At 37.9% G+C, this 23,400-nt stretch overlaps 2 protein-coding genes across 7 annotated transcripts in view; one reads left to right on the top strand and one right to left on the bottom strand.

Moving 5' to 3' along the window:
• The window catches only part of MYNN (myoneurin), a 38,022-nt gene extending 26,649 nt beyond the window's left edge, over nt 1-11,373 (top strand). For 4 of the 5 annotated variants that reach the window (XM_043991504.1, XM_043991508.1, XM_043991505.1 and 1 more), the window contains one exon: nt 10-320. In XM_043991504.1, coding sequence (XP_043847439.1) covers nt 10-272 — 263 coding nt within the window. In that variant the 3' untranslated portion in view covers nt 273-320. Of the gene's footprint in view, nt 1-9; nt 321-7,823 lie in introns of those variants that run through there. The other variant, XM_043991507.1, reaches the window with a different exon arrangement.
• The window catches only part of LRRC34 (leucine rich repeat containing 34), a 30,514-nt gene continuing 15,029 nt past the window's right edge, over nt 7,916-23,400 (bottom strand). The window contains exons 11-12 of one of the 2 annotated variants that reach the window (XM_043991511.1): nt 21,153-21,370; nt 7,916-8,054 (exon numbers count right to left, since the gene is read on the bottom strand). In XM_043991511.1, coding sequence (XP_043847446.1) covers nt 21,167-21,370 — 204 coding nt within the window. In that variant the 3' untranslated portion in view covers nt 7,916-8,054; nt 21,153-21,166. Of the gene's footprint in view, nt 8,055-14,284; nt 14,403-21,152; nt 21,371-23,400 lie in introns of those variants that run through there. The other variant, XM_043991512.1, reaches the window with a different exon arrangement.

A 23,400-nucleotide genomic window follows, 5' to 3' on the forward strand; every position in this document is an offset into this window, starting at 1 on the left:
TCCTTTCAGGATCTGAAAAAACTCTAGATTCCACTATGGGGGATAACACTTTTAATGACCAAGATCCCACGCAGAAAAGTCCATTGTCAGAACCTCTAGATGTGAAACCTTCTGACATGACTTTACCATTAACTCTTCCCCTCGGAACGGAGGACCACCAGATGTTGTTGCCTGTAACGGATAATCAGTCTCCATCATCAGAAACGTTGTTGAGATCAACTGTAAATGGGTATTCAGAACCACAGTTTATTTTTCTGCAGCAATTATATTGACTTGATGAGCAATATGGAATTTACTAAATAAATAGCTCTGGTAGTGAACATAAACCTCTCTGGCAAGGTGAACAATCTCACTCACTATCATTTGGGTTGTAATCATTATTTTTTCATTCCGCTAAGTAAAGGCACCTGATCCTGTATCTTCAATGTGCACTACTGCTTGGTTTTTGTTTTTGTTTTGCTTCAGAAATCTGGAGTGTATGCACACCATTTTGGAAGAATGAATTACATAGCAAAATGGCATTTTAAAATAGAGGGGGAAAAATAATTTTTATCAGTAGTCCTGCAGACTGCGTTTTTGTTTGTTAGAACCACCCCATAATTATTCTGATAGAATTGATCATTTCACCAAAGGAAACGATGCCCTCCTGATTTTTTCCTTTTTTCCCCTGTCATTTAAAAGAATAAATTCATTAGCTTTAGATTTTATCTAAAATTAAGAGTTCATATTTCTGTCCAGAAAAAATCAAGGGGCAAAATTATACATATTTTTCTCTACTGATATTCATATCTATTTTGGGGGAAGCAGTCCTTTAATAATAAACAGAAGGAAAAAGTCTATCATTAACTGCTATAAAATTCTATTTATTTTTTCCCCTAGAATACTTCTTTTTCAGTAGTCCATCTCAAAGTAACCTAGCAATAAATGTTTTATCAAAAAGCAGTTTCACAATTTGACCCCCTTTGACATAAGCTAAGGAAAAATTGTCAAGTGCATTTTTGGTAAGGAAAGTATGCAGGCTGAGTTTTACAGTGGCAGAAAAGAAAGATACATTAATTTTGTCTATTTTTCACCTATTATATGCACAACTTTAAAAACTAAGATTAAATCCTAACAATGAAAAAAGTTGGGGGAAAAAACCCCCAAAACTACAAGTTTAAAACAGACTACAAATAACTGCAGAAATCAGCCACCAGCTATTACATATATTATTGTAAGGTGTCGGATTTCTATATTTGGAGAAAAACTAAAACTTTAAAAGCCCATTTTTTTTAGAACTACAAATGAATATAAATCTTCACCAATAAGGCATCCTTTTCAGAGTTCTCTCACTCCTCTAACCCATGGCAATAGGTTGCTTTGGTAGCTTTATAAAAGTCCTTGTCAACCTGGATGGGCAAAAGCAGATTATTTTCATATTTATTTTCCACGAGATAGCTCCTATCCTGATTCTCCGTCACCAAAATGGGTTTTTGTGGGGTTTTTTGTCTTTTTTAACTGCTCTCTGGTACCGTATGGTTAACAGCATTTCCAGCCCCACAAAGGCAGTTTGCGTCCTCCTGATTAAACACACTCTGATTCCTTGATTCTGCCAAGCAGGCCGCAGCCACAGATTTTTCTCAAACTGCTTTTGTAGTAAATCCAATGCGTTTCCTATGGATCTTGAGTTCCCAATTATATTTTTCTGTATTTGGTGCCTAGGTCACAGTGAAGCCTTGTATTGACTCTATAATACAGTATAGTACAGTAGAGGGTAGTAAAGCTTGGTAACTGATGTGAGAACATCCCTGACCTCGCCACATCCTTCAATTCAGTGACTGGGTGGACTGAATACTGAGGTCGAAATATTACTTTGGTAATTTTTTTTGGTACAAGTACTTTTGTGGAACACAAAGGCAGCATTTGATTACAAAACAAATTAATCACTAACCCTAAAACATACATTTTTGTTGCTCAGATGCATTGATTGCTCTCCATTTCACCAGTAGAGTTCAGAACAAAATGGACAGTGACTAGCCCATTCAGAGTCCATTCTTGTAAAATAACACCAGAGAGAGCCTGGGTTTTCTAATGGATCATCCTGAAATCAAACAGCACATTCTAGACTCTCTTCTCAGAGTAATGATCATCCCTCATCAAGGGTCGTGGCATGAGGTGGTAGATAGTTTTGTTCTGTGCTCCCCCTTAATGCTAGTGAGCTTCTCAGTTCAGTTACATGTTTTTGATCACATATCATTTGTTTCATCATTTAATATTTTATTTTTATTAGTCATTCTAAATTATTAAATTACTGCCTGAGCCTGTTCTTACCAGCTTTTCCAAAGCAGCAATATAAAGAGAACATAAAATCCTGCGCCTTCCTGGGAATGTTTTTTTAATAGTTGGATTCTCTTATGATATGCATATGTTTTTCTTGTAGCTGATACTATTTAGTGCTCATGTAAGACACCAGACTTAAAAGAAACTCTGCGTGTCACCCACATTGAGATGATTTTAGATTTCCTCTTTTGTGTCATTTTATGGTTTCTTTTGGCAACTGGCAATTGAAAAGTCCATCGTAAAAGACATGGCTCTGAATTTGTATCATATGGCCCACTTTTTATAGCTTGACCTACTTAGGTCATTTATTTTTTCCTAACCAAATCTACATCATCGTTTTCAATCTGTGTCCTAATTTAGTATACTGTTTCATGGTAGACCTTGCCTATCTAAAAAGAAAACATTAACCCATGTGTCAGATAATATAATTAAACATTTTGTTAAATTCCCCTTTAATTGTTAAACTAAATACATCTATGATATGCTGTTGTGGGCAGAGATGACTTGTTCTTTTTAAATGAATTGATTATTTACATTGAATTACTGAGCAAGTTACTTCTAAGAGCACACTGAGAGGTGGAATGTACTTTCTATGTGAATTTGTTTTGTACTTGTAATATTAGATTATTTCTACTGTATTCTTAGATTTCCAACTAAAAAAGCTTAGATTTATATACCAGTCATTTTAGATGTTTGTAAATAGCATTTGTTTGGTGTTCTTTATTTACAGATTATTTTTAATACTGATTTTAAAAGGTTATTTTAGCCTTTTCGGAGTCTGATATAGTTCTATTGCAGCAATAATTAAATAGTGGACCCTACAAATTTCCTTCTATATGCTCTGTTTACAGAATTCATGAAAATGACTACACTTGATATACTTAACTGTGTTACACTAAATTAATGTCATGTATACTAACTTTTAAATCATTGTTCTTCCACACATTTCTTGGCTTTTAAGCATAAGAGATGTTTTCATGTAAATTTTCCACCTACTTTATGAGATTTTTTTTACAAGTGTCTGGATATTGGCTGTAGCAGAAAAAGCTGTTTTTACATGATTTAAGTTAATGCCTTTTAAAAATAATTTTCAAATGTTACTAAAGTTTAGTCAGTGTAAGAGATTTTTTTATTTTTACTCAGGTAATTCTTTATACGTCCCTTTCTATTTAGGAGAGTTGTTAATTGAAGGAGTTTTGAACATATCAGAAAAATTATGGTATGAACAAAGAACTCTTCTAAAAATAGAGCAGTAGGGAAACTTTTTGTTACCTTCAAGAACAAGGTTGCTAAAATGGACACCATGTGACCAGTTTTTCTAATAATTACCTGCTTTTGAATATAGGCTGATTGTGGAATTCATATAGCACTCACTGCCTATAGTCATTCCTTTGAATATGACACCTGCTGAGCTTCTGGAATGATATATTAATTTCTACTTGACATTTTTGAAGCCAAGGTAGGGTGTGACATTTGGTTTCCAATAGATTGTCAGAGTTGGAACTCATGAGAGTGTTTTCTCATGGTCTGCCACACTGCAATATGGCGATTTTGTATTTATCCACATAGCTCAAAATGAAGTGATCAGCTTAAGGAAAGAAGTGGACAGAGATGGGTGACTCTCTAATCCCTGAACCAGTCAGATCACTGAGGAATCAGCAAGTAGTCCCCCCTCTCTTTAAAACTTAAAATACAGATTGACAGTTTTGACCTGAATGATGAATGTTCACTGAGTTTCAAGGGAAAAATCCTTGGCAGGTTGGGCCAGTGAGCAGTGTGCAAGCAGGGCTTTAGGAAAGGACCAGCCTGGCCGAGTCAGCCTCATCTTAAGGACATGTGGGAAAAAATGGGGGGGAAGAGTGACCCAAGACGGATCAGGAGCTGAGATGATGGATTTGGTTATTCCATCCTGTGGAGAAATGAGGCTACTTCCTTCCTTACCTCCCATAAGAGATACAGCCTGTGACTTGAATTGTGCTCAAACAAAAGCTTCTTAAAATTGAAAAGGTGAAACTCAAGCCATAATCAGTCTCCTTCATAAGAGCTATTTAGAAACAAAACTCAGTATGGAAAATGATGCGTAGACACAATCCAGTGTCTTATTCCTTGATGTAACTATTTTATTCTATAAGTTAATGGAGATTATGCAGTTCAGTCTGCATTGATCTAAAATGAAGGAGGGAAAGCCTGTTGTAGAATTGGAGGAGTAAGAAGTAAGTCAGGGGATTGATGCATATCGTAAATACTTTATTTCTGAAACACAGACAAAAACACTATTTGCTTTACCTAAACTGTGCATCCCACCTCAGTCCCTTAATGGCTTTGGGACTCAGAACAAATCACTTAATTTCTTTGTGTTCAGTTTCCTTATCTGTGGGTGGAGACTAGATAGATCAAAGGGCCATTATGAGGAAAACTTGGAAGGTCACACGGTATAACAAAGAATTCTGGGGAGGTCTGGGTGGCCTTGGAACATTCACTTAACTGCTCTAGACCTCAATTTCCTCTTCTGTGAAATCAAGGGGTTGGGCTAGACCTGTAAGTTCCATCCCAGCACAAAATCTGGATCCTTTATGTGTCAAGGTACTCGGCTAACCTTAAAGCATGATCGTATGCTTTATAATCATATGAATTCTTGTTATGATTAACACATAGTAATGAGGATATTTGCATGTATTATATATAACTTATATTTATATCCAACTTTAAAGTTTATAAAGCAATTTGTATATATTATTTCGCTTGTGTCACAATCCTTGAAATTGGTACTATAGTTAATACCTTATGAGGAAACTAAGGCTAAGAGGTTAGGAAGTGTTAAAGGTGGAATTTCAACTCTAAGTTATCATGCCATAAATAGGTCAATAACATGTATGAAAAAGGACAACTGACTTTTTCTGCAAAGGAATAATATAGTTTATGTTACTGATGTTTATCAATTGTTTAATTCTTATTGGTAAGTGTACGTATGTGTTGTTTAACTTCATACCAAAATTCATTTTAGTGTTGACATATTTTGGCACATGAAAATTTCTTGGTGTTTTATATGTATTTTTTGTATGTTGAATTCAGTAATAAGTGAATTTCTTATCATCCACTGTTATTACATGTGATCTTTTTTTTTACATACATTCTGTAACATGAGGCATTTGATAAAATCGAGGGAGAGAGATGGAGAGGCAGTTGTGAGAAATCAGCACATGCTCTCTAAAGCCCCATCTCAGGTGCTTCCCTGTGTTCCCATTTTCTGTTAAAATGTAAGCTCTTGGAGGACAGGGAGAGATTCACTCACTTATGGCTGTATCCTCCATAGTGAGCATGGGGCCTGGCACATAGTAAGTGCTTCATCACCAAATGAGTTTGTACTCATTGATGCATTTTCTGTCATGTGCTAAACCCCAGCATTTAGCCAGCTGTTGGGTTTGTGGTGTGCCAGTGTCATTGGGCAGCTATGAGTCTTAGTTTTGTTTTCTCAAGTGTTTGTGCTTTGTAAATGTTGATGCGCGTTATGTACATACATTCTCATGGTGTGTACCAGTCATCTGAATAGCTTTTGTTAGTGCGTCAATCACCTGGATGGTTTTTCTTATTTATGTGGCGGGCTAAGTTGTAAATCTCAGATGAAAGCATACTTGTCTAATTAAGAAAGCACAAGAACTCCATTTGGGTTCTAAAACAGGTGCATAGGATAAGGGTGAGTCTTGGGTCTCTCACTTATGTTAAGTCACTAGTATTAGGGTATGAACTGGCTTGATGCCTGGCTCTGTTTTTATGCTGCTCACAGTTCCTATCATTTGAAGACTCAATTCAACCAGTTGCAGTTTTTGTGTAAATATGTCAAGGATTTTCTTCCGAGTTAAAATATACCATACATTATCTAAATCTACTAGCTTTAAGACCTATTTGGTACAGTGAAGAACTGCTTTTATTACTCACCAGAAACTTGAAACAGTATCGTGATTGATTATAATCTGAGGTTCCAAAGTAGGAAACCAGCGAGGGTAGAGAGTGATTCCTCCGTGTGAAATGACTTTCTATTCTCCTTGAAAAACAAAAGCAGATCAAATGACATTGTTCACCATCCAATAGTCATACTGAACTTTTAGCTTCTAGACTGAGGGTGAAATCTCCTGCAAGAGGGCACCAAAATATGTTCCGAACAAGAATTTTCTCCCGTGAATCATTAAAGATCGCCAGTCTCCTTGGCATGGCTATGGGGGGCAAAAGATTCCTGTGCTTTGGGATTGCAGCTGGGTTTAGCACTGCTCTACTTTTGAATCAGATAACAGGAACAGGAAAAACAATGCACATCAGAAAGCACGCTTTCCTGGAAGAAAAGGACTGACTAGAAAGAAAAATGTGGTAAGGAACCACCAATTAGGTAAGAAAGGGTTCTTACCACTGATGAATAGTAAATTTGATTCAGTGAACACATTTTGTCAGGCAATGGATTCAAATGGTTATAGAGGTTGGAAAACTGCAGGGCAGAAAATGAGCAAAGATATTGTCAGAGGCTCCAAAAGCCTACAAAGTTAGGGCATGCAGCAAGTGTTCAGGATTCATTTCTTTTAATCGAATTTAGACTTCTTCCAGGAAGACCTAGGCATGGGAAACACTTCTGTTAAGATACTGCCAATGTGCAAAGTGAAACTAGGGCATGGGGAGTCCAAGTATGCTGGACACCTACTGCAGGCTGCTAGGGAGGGATGGTTCATTGGCAAGGACGACAGAAAATCATAAAGAGCCAAATTCTAGACGAATTAAATGGGCACAATTTTAATTAGCACTTTTTAAAAGTATAAAACTGATTCTTAGGAAAACATTGAGAAACAAAAACCTGAATGAAGCTATATTTGAAATAAGCACCAAAAATATGATGTTTTATTTTTACACATGTGACCCAAAATACCTTTTGTTGTCTGTTTTTAACCGGCTTTAGTTTTTTAAAAAATAAGTATTTCTTCATATCTTTTATTTTGATATGGATTAGCCCTATGATTTCATCGGTATAGGAACCTCCAGGTGACAAAATTACTTCTGCCAGTACAGAGCCATGTGGTTTTGTAACTTATTGAATTCCCTTGAATACTGAGAGGACTGAGTAACCTGTCCTGCATCATTGCAGGAAGCCAGTTCCACAGGCAGCTGCCTTTCAGTTGCCTTTGTTTTAATATTGCCTGCATTTCCCAGTCTGTTTCTCCTCCTAACCCTTCCAGGGAGCTGAGGAATAAAAAAGTTTCTGATGTTATATGTTATGTCCCAGAGGAGGGTGTTTTTCCATACACTTCTTCGGGGTATGTGTAGCTCTTACTTACCTGTAGCTGTTTTGTGCCTCTGCAGCTGTCACTTTGAGGTTAATCTGTCGACAGTGTACTTGATGGAGTCAATATATAAGACCCAAAACAGAGTTCTACATAGCCATCAAAAGAAAAGCACAATGAGTCTTAGAGTCACAATGTCTCAATCTGTAAATTGATAAAACAATTTTCTTTCATTGCCTGTAGAAAGTGGAGACGCCAGCTAAGTCTCTCGTCTTGATTGACTTTCACACAGAGGGAGGTGTTGAGGCTATAAAAGATCTTCATGATGAAAATATCCACACTTTCCTCAGATTCTGGTGTTCTCAAGAAAAGAGAAGCTTCAGGGAGGCTGAAGACCAAAGGAGTCAAGGAGCCTTGAAGGTCGGGCATTTCTTAACGAAGCTGAATTGTGTGAACAGAAGACTTGGAGAAGACCTGGAACACAAATGGGAATGCCATGATGAGCAGAGGCCCAGCCTTGGAGGCCGTGCAGGGCTGAGACCAGAGTTAGGTCTAGGTCAGAAGAGGCTGTGTTACGCCGGACAAGCCTTTTTACTTGTTTGAGCCAGTAGCAAATAAGATTGAAGTGCTTGGCTCATAGGGCTGGGATCAAATGAGGTCATTATATAAAGGGCCTTGTAAATGTCTATTATCACCCCTCTGAGGACTGCTAAGGAATGAAGGATTTCAGTAAATGCTAATTAGGTGCCAGTTCTCCGTAAGTTGGACCTAGAAGGAATCTTGACGGTCACCTGGTCCATCTCCCTTATTTTACAGATGAGTAAGTGGAGGGTTAGAGGCATTCAATAACTTCAGCTAACTGCAAGTCTAAGCTTTCTGACTCAGAATGCAAGGCTTTTCCCTCCGCATTGTACTGAATACTCTCATACAGATTAAGATGGTGCATAAGAGACTCAGTCCTGGAAGAGGGTGAGGAGAGAGAGATCCCTTTGGAGCGGGGATGGATGGGGAAAGATTTCATGGGCATGGCATTTGAGCTGGGTTTTGAAGAAACAGGGTTAGTGTTTCAGTAAGAGAAACAGAGACAAAGACAAAAAGTCGTGGAGATGAAAGCTGCAAAAGACAGTGAAAACCTGGAATATCCTCTGAGTTACAGCATGCTTAAGAGAACAATAATGAAGAAGAGTCTTTAAAAAAATTTAAAAATATATATAAGGTTGCCATCCATCCATTGATTTTATATGTGATTTCATGCACATATCTGTATATGCATATACATATACATATGCTCTTTAACAGCTCATACATTATCATATAAAGAAAATAACACTCAGCTTTAAGTCCAAAGACCTGTGTTCATAACCTGCCCTATTACCACCTGTGCCATCTAGAGCAATCATTTGGTTGCTTCCACTTAGATTTAATTGATTTCAATACCTTCCACTTATTTAATACCTATTCTTTGCCAGGAAGTGTATTGGCTGTATGGAATACAAAGACAAAAATAATAAGGGCAGACCCTTAACAGAACTTAACATAGTGGGAAGCAATTTGTGCATTAATAAGAATTTGCAAATGTATACAAGTCACTTAGCCTCTGTGGACCTCAGTTTCCTTATTTGTAAAAGGAGATGATTGGACTAGACCTCCTCCAAAGTTATTAAATTCTAAGTCCGTGATTGTATCAGTGCAGGGAAGCCACCCCCAGATTTGAAAGAATTAATCTCTTGAAGTACTGTGCTGAATTAGATAACATTTGCTCACAAAGTAAACATCAGCTGACAAAACCAGCCAAGGACCAAAGTTAAGGATCACCATTATTCTAGTACAGAGTTCTTGGACCACCTACCAGGATTTTCTTCTCCTTTGGATAGGGGTGGATGGGTCAAAGAATGATTATGGACTTCCATTCGATTTTGCTCTGTTTTAAAGGTAATCTTCAGCTTGAGATCTTAAAATGATTTGACTTGTGAAAAGGAAATTTATGAAAATTTATTTTTATTCGTTTCACCACCTAGCACGGTGCCTTGCATAAAACAACTGCTTCACAAATGTTAGTTGAATTGTCTTGATCATTTAAGGAATTATAAGCAGGAACATGATTCTGATGAAGAGGAATACCTCATAGGCCATCCATCCTTAAGTATGAATCTCTGAGATATGATATTGGTGGCAATGATGATGAGATTTTGCTTGGGTGCTTCCACTCTCCAGACATTCCTCTTCTTTTCCCATTTGTCTTCTTTGCTCTCCTTTACTAGTCGCTATCCAAGAAAATTGATGAAGGAGGAAATCGTGTCCTTTCTGAAAGTTTAGCCTAAGGGTACAAAATGTCAGGTTTTTGCTAATGAAAGCATATTCAGAAGTTTACAGATTTTGCCTGGTTCAAGGTAATATCATTGAAACTTGCTTTCACCGCATTTTCCCTACTCTGAAATATTGTAATATTGATGCAATTCCATGAAGAAATGCAACATATGACAGGAACAAACACCTTGAATCTCTTACATTTTTGATGTCTCTCAGTGAATTATGTGATTGTGAAGAGAAAAGATTTTGGGCGCAGAATCATAGAATTTTAGAGTTGGAAGGGACTTTAGAAGCTATTTAACTCAGTCCATATTTGTACTAGAACCTTCTCTAAAATGTAACCAATAAGTCATGAACAATTTTTTACTGGAAGACTCCTGATAAAGGACCTGCAGTACCTTCTGGGGCAGCCCATTCTACTTCCAGGTAGCTCTCTCACCTCTTTGCACCATTGATCTACCGCTTCTAACCTAGGACTGAACTATCCTGATTGGTGACTGAGTGAACAGGGCAAACTCACAAAGCCCGCTATTTCTAGGTGGTTTTGGATCAGACCAGCCAGACCATTCCTCACATCCTTGTCTGGCTGTCCACACAGTTAGTGTGCTGTCTGCCCTGCCGCTGCCCTCTCTAGACACCATGCCCTGGGGGGACTTGATCCAGTCATCTTTGGAACTTCTTTCTGCAGTCCATCTATCTTCTTTTTTTCTTTTTTTTTTGGCGGGGCAGTGGGGGTTAAGTGACTTGCCCTGGGTCACAAAGCTAGTAAGTGTCAAGTGTCTGAGGCCGGATTTGAACTCAGGTCCTCCTGAATCCAGGGCCAGCGCTTTAACCACTTCGACACCTAGCTGCCCCTGTCCAGTCCATCTATCTTGATTGTTGAGCTCAAACTCACATCGTGCACCACATCATAGCCACTATACCAGATCATCCAGCCTCTCTGCTTCACAGCCCAGCCACCCATTCCAGCTGTCTCCTTGACAAGACCAGCTGAGCACATGCTGCTTCTTTACCAATGGAAGGCTCTAGTGACTGCAAGAACACTCCATGACAAGAGGCAGAGGCTGTTTCTGTCCAGGTGTATGAATGAGAACAGAGGAAAGAACTACACAGGGTACTAAGCATGGGACGTAATGACTCTGAAGGAAAGGGCACTGAAACCCAACTGGAGCCAATCCTGTCTCCTTCAGAGTATTGGGCAGAAACCCAGACTACTGAACCCTGTATATCCCAATATAAGGAAGCTGAGTCTGTCTTTCAGGCTAGCCTTAAAGATCTACTCTGCAGCAAAGGAAGGTCTTGAAAGTAAGTGATGGAACAAGACCAAAAAAAAAAAAGGATTGACATACCAAAGGCATTAAGAGAAAAGTTCCACCCACTATTTGTTTTTCCGTTGCCCTTTTGAGTCACTTTAGCTATGTTTCTTTGTTCTTTTTTTTTTTTTTTTTTTTTTTTTTTTTTTTGGTGTTTGTGTGAGGCAATTGGGGTTAAATGACTTGCCCAGGGTCACACAGCTGGTAAGCGTCAAGTGTCTGAGGCCGGATTTTGAACTCAGGTCCTCCTGAATCGAGGACCAGTGCTTTATCCACTGCACCACCTAGCTGCCCCTGTATTTCTTTGAAGATGGTGATATTCCATGAATCAAGAGTCATAGTATCACTAGGGAAAGCCTATTGGTGTTGAAAAGATGAGCTTTTGCAAACAGGATGCAGCCTGGGATCACTGTAAGCATTGGATATTTTCCAAATGTATTCTATCTATTGCGGTCTCATTCTTTTTAATTCTGTATTCAACTAATGGTCTCCCATTACATAGTGTGTGCCCAAGATGTGTACTTGGACACATTCAAATCATTGTTTATCTGATGCATGTTGCACAATAAGCATTTTTTGTCAGCTTATTTTCTCCTATGTGCTGAGATATTTTTTCTCTGGCCATGGAGCTGATGTGTCCTATTAGGGCCTTCAAGCAAGAAGTACAATTCCTTCCCCAAATAGATGCATCTGGAGAATATCACCATGTAGGTTGTTAATCAGTCTTCTGTTTGATTTTTGTGCAGTATTTTTTTCTGTGGGGTACTGTAATGTGGTGAAATAAGTTACTGGACTTGTTTAAATTCCATCCCTGACATGCAGGAAATTGACCTACACTCTCTAAGCCTGTTTCTTCATCTATAAAAATAATGCCTGTTGTGTCTAACTCACAAAGTGGTTGTAAGGATAAAGTGATATCAAGCACGTCAAGTCCTTATAAACATGAAGGTGTGTCAATGTCTGTGATTATTTTCCTGACATTGGAGAATATCTTCAGCAAACATGTCTTCCTATTTTATGCCTCACTTGATGGTGATACTCAAAGATTCTGAAACAAATTCATCTCTGGTTGCAAAGATAACTGAAAGATTGTTGTTACATAAGCTGTAATTGTTTTTCTGGTGGTCTTACTACCTGTACTTACCATGAGCCCTGCAAATAAAGAAGTCAGTGTCCCATAAAACACTGGTCCTTCTTGTCTTTGGGCATACAAGGAAAGCAACTCCATTCACTAATGTAATTCTTTGAGCCTTCCTTCCTTCCTTTTTTTTTTTTTTGGTGAGGCAATTGGGGTTAAGTGACTTGCCCAGGGTCACACAGCTAGTAAGTGTCAAGTGTCTGAGGCCGAATTTGAACTCAGGTCCTCCTGAATCCAGGACCAGTGCTCTGTCCACTGTGCCATCTAGCTGCCCCTGCCTTCAATTTTGATACAATTTCTTCATTTCTTCCTTTGACTTAAAATATGAATATCAGTAGGAATATAGCTCAGTTCCTCCCATACACAGTGCATCAATGTGTTGGTAACTATAAATTCAGCTGCTCCTGTGATACAGTGCTGAACCTGCTCTTGCAATCTTATATATTTTGTACCAGCAGTTTGATGTTTGTAGGCAATCTAAAACTACAGGACTTGAAGCACCTTTTGCCCCTTGTCTGCCACTCTACTGTATTCTGAAGAAATGGCAGTGGTTCACACAGGGATTCTGTTATCTATTTTATGAATTCACAGGCAAAGATTTAGTCACCCAACAGTCAGCTGCTGGGGTGAATCCTCCCCATTTCATGTTTGTTCCCCATCTATTGCTCAAATCCTTTCTAGTTTGCAAGAGAGCTTATACTCCATTGGCATTTCTTTTGCATACTGGCATCACCTTGGTCCCCGAGGAGGGAAGCATCAAAGGAGGGCCTTAGTGGAAGATAACATGAAATTAAAACTGTGATTCAAGTAATTTACCTGGGCTTGATTTTGGAATGTATGGGTCTGTGTGTGTTTTGGAGGAGAAGGGAAATGGTGGTATTGGAACTAGTGAGAGAAGTCTATCGGTTCTACCATTGAGATAGGAAATCTTAGTTGTGATGAGGGAATGTAACTATAATTACCTGAGATAAGAGATGATAGGTAAAGCATTTATTAAGCATTTATTACATGTCAGGCACCATGTTAAGTATGAGGGGTATAAATACAAGCAAAGAGAAAATCCCTACACTCAAGGAGGTGACATTCTAGTGGGGGAGGACAACACTTCAAAGGGAGCAGAAGGGGTGAATTCCACATGGGCATAATGTGGCAATGGCCAGGTGGAGAGCAATAGTGAGGATTTCTTGTACCATTTGGATATGAAAATGTTTTTTCCAGTTACACTTGAATATTACAATAACTTGGAAGTTCACAACATTTCAAAAAAAGTAATAAAATCCTGTGGTATTAAGACTATCCAGAAAATTTGAAAATGTGTCTAGCTTCTTTCTCTTTCTGTGCTTATTTTGACTTTTGATTTCCATTTGATGCTAGAGATGGACAAACAGCCTCTGCAGAACTCCGTTAAGCCAAGCTCTACTCTTTAAACTTTCTGTATTTTTATTTAATAGTTTCCCTCGTTTAAGTAAATGCTGATTTTAAAAGTTTCCTGGAGGTGGAGGCAAGATGGCATAATATGAAGACAGGCAGCCAGGCTGCCTCATGAAACCTCCACAAAGCTCTAGAAAGTGCTCCAGACTGATCCCTCATTGGGAAATCCAAGAAAAAGTCACAGTGAATCATTTTACCTTCCCCAAGAAAGCTTAGGGAGACAAAAGAAGCCTGTGTGACATGGAACTGGGTCTGAAAAATAGCCCCAACTGGGCATCAGGACAGGAAGCTCCCTGAACAAGCACAGGATGCAGGAATGGGTATCTTCTGGCAGTTCTTTGCACCGTGGTTGTGTACTGGGCAAGGAATAAGTTCAGAAACAAATGGTCATTGTACAGGGTGGAAATCTGTAGTGGGACAAACCGAAGGGGAGCCTGCATTTCACCTGCAGGGTTTCTCAGCAGTCTCATAGTGACTGTCTTCAGCAGCAGGCTATTGAAACACCCAATCAGGGACAAACCAACAGACCCAAAGCTGAGTCAGGAACTTGTAGAGCTTGGAGAGGAAGGCAGAGAGTAGACTTCACCCCAGATCACAACACTTTGGGAGCACTGACAGCAGGCTCCTATCCTGCATTGTGAAAAAAGCAAAGGAACTAAAGGAAAAAAAGCTTAGGCTTAGAAAGACTCTCCCCCTAGAAATGTGCATAGCCCAGCACTGACACAACATCCAAAATTGGATAGAAAAATAAAACAAAACAATCCTGCCATAAAGAGATAGTGAGGTGACAAGGAAGCTCTAGCAGCAAACTCAGAAGAAGAGAATGATTTTAAAACATCTACAAACAAAGCCTCAAAGGAAAATGCATCCTGGCAACAGGTTCAAGAATTCTTAGAAGAGGGGGCAGCTAGGTGGTACAGTGGATAAAAGCACCGGCCCTGGATTCAGGAGTACCTGAGTTCAAATCCAGCCTCGGACACTTGACACTTACTAGCTGTGTGACCCTGGGCAAGTTAATTAACCCCCATTGCCCTGCAAAAAAAAAAAAAAAAGAATTCTTAGAAGAGTTAATGCAAGAATTTAAAAAGAGCTTAAAAATCTTAAGAGTCAAATGAGAACAGGAGAAGAAAAAAAAGAAAAAAGAAATGAGAGCTATGTGCAAAGAGCTTGGAATGAGGTACAAAACCTTATGCAAGAAAACAATTCCTTGAAAATTAGAATGGCCTATATATACTAGCTGTGTGACCCTGGGCAAGTCACTTAACCCTCATTGCCCCACAAAAAAAAAAAAAAAAAAGAATGGCCTATGTAGAGAAGCTACTGAGAGCATGAGATAGCAAAAAATATTAAAAAGAAAGTCAAAAGACTGAAAAAAAAGAAGAAAATGTGAGGTATCTAAAAAAAAAAAAAACAACTGACCTGGAAGATAGAATGATGAAAGAGAATTTAAGACTACCTCAAAGCTGTGACCTAGACATTGTATTTTAGGAAATCCCAAAAGAAAACTGCCCAGATCTCCTAGAACTAAAGGGCAAAGAATAAATTGAAAGACTCCAGTGGTCACCTCCTGGAAGAAACCCCCAAAAGAAAACTACCAGGAATATAATAGTTAAAATCCAAGACTCATAAGTCAAAAATATATAGAGATATTTCTATATCTGTGTGTGTGTATGTATGTATACTGCAAGGAGCTAGAAATAAAGAATTCAAGTTCTATGAAACCATAGTAAGGAACACATAGATTTTGCTGCCACTACCATTTCCATGAAAGCCTGGAATATGATAATCCAGAAGGCAAATTATCTCATCTCACAACCATGGATAATTTACCCAGAAAAAATTAATGCAATTCCACAGGAAGAAAAGTGGATTTTTTAATGAAACAGAAGACTTCCGAGTATTCTTGATTAAAATACTTGAGCTTCATAGAAACTTTACATGCAAACACAGAATCAAAAGGCATCAAAAGTTAAACATGAAGGAACAATCATGAGGGACTAAGCAATGTTTCCATTGTTTATGTAATCATGATAAACTTTATATTCTTTAATGGAGAGATGATACATATATACCATGAGAACTTTATCATTAGCAGGGACCAGAGAAGGAGTCTAATTGGATAAAGGGCTTTTGTCATGTTTTGATAATTTTTTTTTTTTTTTGGTGAGGCAATTGGGGTTAAGTGACTTGCCCAGGGTCACACAGTAAGTATCAAGTATCTGAGGCCAGATTTGAACTCAGGTACTCCTGAATCCAGGGCTGGTGCTTTATCCACTGTGCCATCTAGCTGCCCCCAAAGAGAGTAGGGAGCTTCTTTGTGTGTGTGTGTGTGTGTGTACATATATATATATATATATATATATATATATATATATATATTTTTTTTTTTTTTTGGCGTGACAGTGAGGGTTAAGTGACTTGCACACAGCTAGTGAATGTCAAAGTATCTGAGGCTAGATTTGAACTCAGGTCCTCCTGAATCCAGGGCCGGTGCCTTATTCATTGCACCACCTAGTTGCCCCCTATGTTTTGATAATCTTAAAAAGAATGAAATGGGTAGGGAAGAGTAATATTGGGAAGGGGGGAAGGAAGAGGAAGAATGGGGAGATCTATCTCATGAATGCGATGCCAAAGAAGTCAGTGCAGCAAGGAAGAGAGAGTAGAGGGGAGGCAAGCAATACTTGGCCTTTGCCGTTATCATAGGAGAGAAGAATATACACATACAGGGTTGGGTACAAAAATATACTTCATCCAACAGGGAAACAGGGAACAGTTTAAAGGAAGGGGAGAGAGAATAAGAAAACAAGTAGTGTAAATTGAGGAAGGGATTAGTCAGAAGCAAAACAAATTCTTAAACAGAGGGCAAGAAAAAGGGGAAAGGATAAGACTAGGGTGGAGGAAAATAAACAGGAATCAGAACTGAATGTGAATGGGATGAACTCACCCACAAAACACCACAATCGATTAGAATCCAACAATTCTAATGGATTAGAGAACTACTTGAAACAGAAAAATGCACATTTAAGATAAGGAGCTAGAGCAGACTCTATTATACTTCAGCTAAAATAAAAAAACCAGGAATAGTAATCATGATCTCACAGGAAGCAACAGCAAAAAATAGACCTGAATAAAAGAGAGGAACAGATACTAGATTTTGCTTAAATGTATCAATGAATTAATATTAATACTAGACATAAAATGCACCCAATGGCATAGCATCTAAATATTCAAAGGAAAAGTTAAACGAATCATAGGGAGAAATACGGTAAAGAAATACAATAGTGGGGGAATTCAGTTTATCCCCTCTGAAACCTAGATCAATCTACCGATAATAACAAACAAAAACAAGAAAGAAATTAAGGATCTAAATGGTAATTTAGAAAAGTAAGATATGCTGTCCCACAAGAGAATACTGAATGAGAAAAGAGGACTACACCTATTTTGCAGCTGTTTATGGCATCTTCACAAAAATCAACTATAGAGTAGGGCTTAAAAGCCTCAAACAAATGCAAAAATGATGAATATTAAACGTGTAATATGCCACTCATTTAATAAAAATTATATCCAGTAAAGGGCCATTGGAGGAAAGATTAAAAATTAGTTGGAAACTAATTCAGTCCGAGTGAGTGGATAGGACAAAGAAGAAATCGGAATTGATCAGTAATTTCATTAAATGTAATGAAAATAATGAGAAAACGCACCAAACTTGGGAGATGCAGCCAAAGCCATACTCAAATTTATGTTTAAATGCTTGCTTTCTTCAGGACAAGAGAAAGAGATCAATGAATTGTCTATGCAACTAAAAAAACTAGAAAACCAACAAATAAGCCTCCAATTAAACAACAAAATAGAAATCTTGAAGATCAAAGCAAGTTTAACAATATTGAAGACAAAAAAAAATAAAACCGTGAGCTTTGGAGGGAGGGGGTGGAAAGTGAATAAAGTAGGTAAGCTATTAGCTAACTTGATTTAAGAAAAAACCAAATTACTGGCATCAAAAATGAAAAAGGTGGATTCACAATCAATGAAAAAGAAATAATTAGAACTTTTTTGCCATCATGTGTTAATAAAACTGATAAGCTAAATGAAATGGGTGAATATTAACAAAATTATTAATTGCCCAGATTAACAGAACTGGACATGAGTCCTTAAATAACCCTATATTATAGAAAGAAATTGGAACAATCCATAAATGAACTCCCAAAGTGGGGGTGGGGGAGCCACTTCAGGATCACATGGATTTAAAAGGAATTCTACCAAACACTTAAAGGATTCCAATACAATTTTTTAAATTCCAGTACTACATAAACTTTCCCAAAAAAGGAAAAGGAGAGGTCCTACCACATTTTTGACATAAATCCCTAAACTAGAGTCAAAATAGAAAACCATACCAATTTCTTTTAAAATTTTTAAATTCATTCTAAACTTAAAAACAAAAAGACATAATATTTCCACATACCCAGCAAAACATCAAAAGAGGATTAAATACAAAACCATGAATTTCCATTTCACACTATTTACTTTTTTGAAAGTAAAATATAACAAAATATGTGCCATTTTCAAAGCTACACTACTTTTCTGTGCTTCCTTCTAAATTTTCTTTTGTTCTCTGTTGTGCACTCATTTTTCTTCCCTCTCTCCCCACCCCACCCTTTTTCTAAAATAGGTTTACTTAGATATTCTGTTTCCTTTTCTGCATTTGTAATTCAGGCTCCTATATCTCCCTCCATTCACAGACCCCTGTGGGCCCCTTCTTTGCACCCCCTCCCCGCCCAGCAGGAAGTAGATACAGAAGAATTGGCCATCATCCTTTTTGAAGGATAGAATGATGTAGAAGGCAGAAACCTACGGTCTAAGCTCTAATTCAGATGTGAGCTCTAAGAGGGATTCAGACCCCAGTTAATGGATAACTCACAAGTCAGCATGCTAAGCTCTCTTACCCACAGTAATCAGTACCCATAACGGGAACAGAGAGAGCTAGGCCGGGAAGGCCTAAGAATATAACAATGATAAAATTGACTCAAACTAGAAATAAATGATAAATGAAGATGTTTTGAAACTAGTCACAGAAAAGGCCAAATTTGTTCCCAGATTCACCTTATGATGTAAACCCCCAAAACATATCTCCATAGAAAAAGGTACTGCCTCAGGGGTTGGCTTAGGACCCCAGGAACTCCAAATTAGGATAAGCCCTTCCCTGTACTTCCCAAAGGTGGAGATTATTATGAGGCTGATAAATTAATTTATCTATACTATAAATATAACTGTCTTTTCTTTTATTATTTGAGAGATACCTTTCCACTTTTCTGGTTCTCTCCCTGTGGTCACCCACAGTATTGCAGTAAAACTTGGGAAACTGAGTCACTGAGTCTTGTAATTCTTTTGGGACAACTCACGATCAATTTGACTCCAAAATCGATCCCACATCAATATTTTCCATTGAGTTTTGGTCTTTTTGTCACTAAACAACTTTTTGACCCAGCAATACCATTACTAAGTCTATACACCCAAGGATATAAAAGAATGAGGAAGAGGGCTCATATGTATAAATATATTTATCATAGATATTTTGTGGTGGTAAATAATTGGAAACTAAAGTGTTATTTATCAGTTGGGGAATGGTTGAAGCAGTTATGGCATATGAAGGTAATGGAATGCTATGGTGTTAGAAGTGATGAAGAACATGGTTTCAGAGAAATCTAGCTATTTATGAACTGGTGCAAAGTTAAGCAAGCAGAACCAGGAGAACAGTTACTATTGCTGCTACTAGTAGTAGTAGTAGTAGTAGTAATAATAATAATAATAACAACAACAATATTGTAAATACAAACAATTTTGTAAAACTTAGGAACTCATCAACATAATGACCAACCAAGATTTCAGAGGACTCATGAAAAAATATGTTATCTACTTCCAGAAAGGACGGATTCAACATGAAAACAGAAGCATATTTTTTATGGGACAAGGATAACATGGGAATTTATTTTGCATGAATATGAATATTTTAATGGATTTTGTTTTTCTTGTTTTCTTAATACGTGAGGAAGGGAGGGAGGGAGGGAGGGAGTTTGGAACTGAAAATAATGTTGGATTTAAAAGGAAAAAAAAAGATTTCCTGGTGGGGCTGTGGATTCCAGCCAGTATAATAAGACCTAGTGAAATGTCTGTCAAATTTCCTTGCTGCTTTTAGCTGTCTGATGATGAGAAATCAAAGGCAAAAAAGAATTTTCTTAATCCTAGTTACTATTGCTGCTAATTCATTTAAACTTGCATGGCATATTCCAAAAAGAAAAAGCCGAATCTTTATTAACTCATGGTTCACTGAAAGCATTATTGGTCGAGTTTGTCTGTCTGTCTGTGTTGTGTGTCAACATAGTCCTTCCCTTGGATTGCTGATAACATGACAGTGCTGTAGGAAGTTACACAGCTAAAATGATTGACCATTCGTCCAAGTGAAATTATAGCTGGGTGTCGCCACATTAGAATGGCTTTTGGTTATAATTGATTAATGACATTATACAACACTTGGCCAGGCAGTGCCATGGAGGGCACGTGTTTGGACATGAATGTAGTGGGGAACTTGGTGGTTTCCCCACAGGCTGTCCATCATTTTGGATAGAGGTGCCCCTTTTCTCACCTCCAGGCTTCCAAACTCTGACCATAACCAGTGATTTCTGTAACCTTTCGAGCTTCTTTGCCTCTTAAGTGACTTGCCCAGGGTCATACAGCTAGTAAGTGTCTAGTGTCTGAGGCCGGATTTGAACTCAGAATCCAGGGCCAGTGCTTTATACACTGAGCTACCTAGTTGGCCCCTCTTGTTGGTTATAAACAGAAATTTTTATCTTCTTTTATCTCTTGCTTTGGGATCAGCATGTAGTCTATCTGTGTTTGCAGTATTTATATGTTGTATATATGTTTACAAGGGGAAGAGGTCAAGATTTTGTGGTGTGCATGTATGTATGTATCTACACACATAAATATACATACACACATACTTACATGTAGGAGTATGGGGAGAGGAGGATGGTCAGACCTGTTGCTTCATCAGTGTGAGAATACTCTCCGTGTGTTCTTTTGGATACTAATAGTTCAGGTGATTTGCCCAGTCACCAGCTAGTGTCAGAGGAGCAGTTTGAATCTGTATCTTTCCTGATTCTATGGCTGGCCTTCTTCCCAATGAGTGTTTTCTTGTGCTTATATTCATTCATTTTTTAAAACATGTTTCATTTAATATTTGTGGAAACCTAAACAACATTCATTCTATTTGTAGCCTTTTAAAGCATGATGTATATCATTTTGATCAATTACAGGAAATAAACTACCCGAAGTAACATAGTAAATCCACGACAGTGGTACAATAAAACCATAGAAATGACTTACTTAGAAACTTGTTTTCATAGATTTTTGGCTGATGGTGCAATAGCAAGACCCGCATTGGCTGAAGCACCGTCGACCTCTCCATAACTGGGTGTCCAATAATAATGTTTTTTAATGCCATGAGAGAGTTCGGCAAGGTACACAGAGTCATCCACCATGTAAGGTTCCACGTCCGTGTTTTCTTGTCTCAGACGGCCTGATGATATTAAGTTTGCAAATGCCTAGGGTTTCCAACAAATAGTGTTTTCAGGAGATTAATAGCGTGGTTCAAGTTTAAACATTTTAATTTCTACCACATTTTATATCAAAATGTAAAATTAAGACTGAAGTTTTATAGGGTTGCAGACTCTATAGGAGTAATTCCTTTACTTGTTTAGCATCATACAATCAAAGGTTCCAAATCAGACTCGTTCATGCTGGGAAAGGTATTTCTCGATATCTCACATTACTTTTCCTTCTTTATCTTTGGAACCCCTTCAGTTTGATGGTTGGTTAACAATTCTTTGCACCGTTCATTTTGGTGCATGAGCCCTTATCCCGTCATTCAGCAGCCCCAGCATTTAGGAGTCCACCGTTTGACTTCCATATTTCTTTTAAAATCCCATTAGTCACCAGATGGAGTCACCAGACCAGACTCCTCCCTTTGCCACATACCACTCTTGTGACCTTAGGCCATTGACTTGACTTCTTTGACCATAATTTCTTCATCAATAAAGGGGGTGATTTCTAAGACCCTTCCCCAGAAGGGGGGAGGGGAGAGGGGGAAGGGAGAAGAATTTGGAACTAGAAATCTTATGAAAACAAATGTTGAGGACTATCTCTACATGTAACTGGAAAATAATAAAATGCTTTTATGACTAAAAAGAAACATTGTCAGTTTCAGCCTTAGCAAAAGAACAATTACTTTTATATATTTTGAGGAGTATATATAATATCTTGGAAATCAGACCTTTATTAAAGAATCTTGAGGCAAAGATTTTTTTTCCCTAGGCAGTTTCCACTTTTAATTTGAACTAAGTGTTTTAATTTGTTTGTTTGTTTGTTTGTTTTTTGGCGGGGCAATGGGGGTTAAGTGACTTGCCCAAGGTCACACAGCTAGTAAGTGTCTGAGGCCGGATTTGAACTCAGGTACTCCTGAATCCAGGGCCGGTGCTTTATCCACTGTGCTACCTAGCAGCCCCCCTGAACTACGTTTTGATGTGTACAAAAACTTTTCAGTTTTATGTAAACAAAATTGTCCATTTTTTAGGTGCTATGATCATATTAATCCCTTTGTTTGATAAAATACTCTTCTCCTGTCTATGAATGCAAAAAGTATCGCCTGGGGGAAGCTAGGTGGTACAGTGGATAAAACACCAGCCCTGGATTCAGGAGGACCTCAGTTCAAATCCAGCTTCAGACACTTGACACTTATTAGCTGTGTGACCCTGGGCAAGTCACTTAACCCTCATTGCCCTGCAAAAAAAAAAGTATCTCCTTCCTTGCTCCTATGCTTATGATATGACTTTATATCTAAGTCATGAATCTGTTTTGAGCTTGTTGTAGAATACAGTGTGAAATGTTGGTTCTGCCAGACCACTTTCTAGTTTTTCCCAGAAGTTTTTGTTGAATAATGAGTCCTTTCTGCAGTAGTTGGGGATCTATCTCTAGGCTTATCAAATACTATGTTACTATTATCATTTAAATCTTGGTCTTATGTTCTCAATCTGTATGTATGTCGCTGTTCAATCCTTCTTTGTCCAAATCAGATGAGAGATATTTCTGTGATGCCTGCTTCCCCAAACCCTTTATTCTTATATTTTTCACATACATTTTAATTATGAAAAAGTATGTGTTAACCCCTTCATTTCTTTCTTAGCACATTCCCCTTTCTCTTTTCTTTCTTCTTTTATGGCCATAAAAATAAAACAAAGTCAATTCCAGTCCCTCTGTCTTATCAGTTCCTTCTGTGTCCCTTGACATCATTAGGGTTTAGAAGTGACATATCAGCACTTCATCATCATTTAGCCCCTTCCAATAGTTAAAATGCAATTTATCTGTATATGTTTCTCTTGACTCCTGTATTTATATTTTCAAGCTTATACTTGTCTTTGGTCTTTTCATTAGGAATTCTTCAAAGTCCTCTATTTCATTAAAGACCCATTTTTTTTCCTTATAGGATTATACTCAGACTTGCAGGGGCCATCATTCTTTTTGGTTGTAAGCCTTTTGCTTTTTGAACCATTGAATTCTTTCCTTTTGGGGGGCAGAG

Source organism: Dromiciops gliroides, chromosome 3 (assembly GCF_019393635.1).
Source record: "Dromiciops gliroides isolate mDroGli1 chromosome 3, mDroGli1.pri, whole genome shotgun sequence".
Classification (NCBI taxonomy): domain Eukaryota; kingdom Metazoa; phylum Chordata; class Mammalia; order Microbiotheria; family Microbiotheriidae; genus Dromiciops; species Dromiciops gliroides.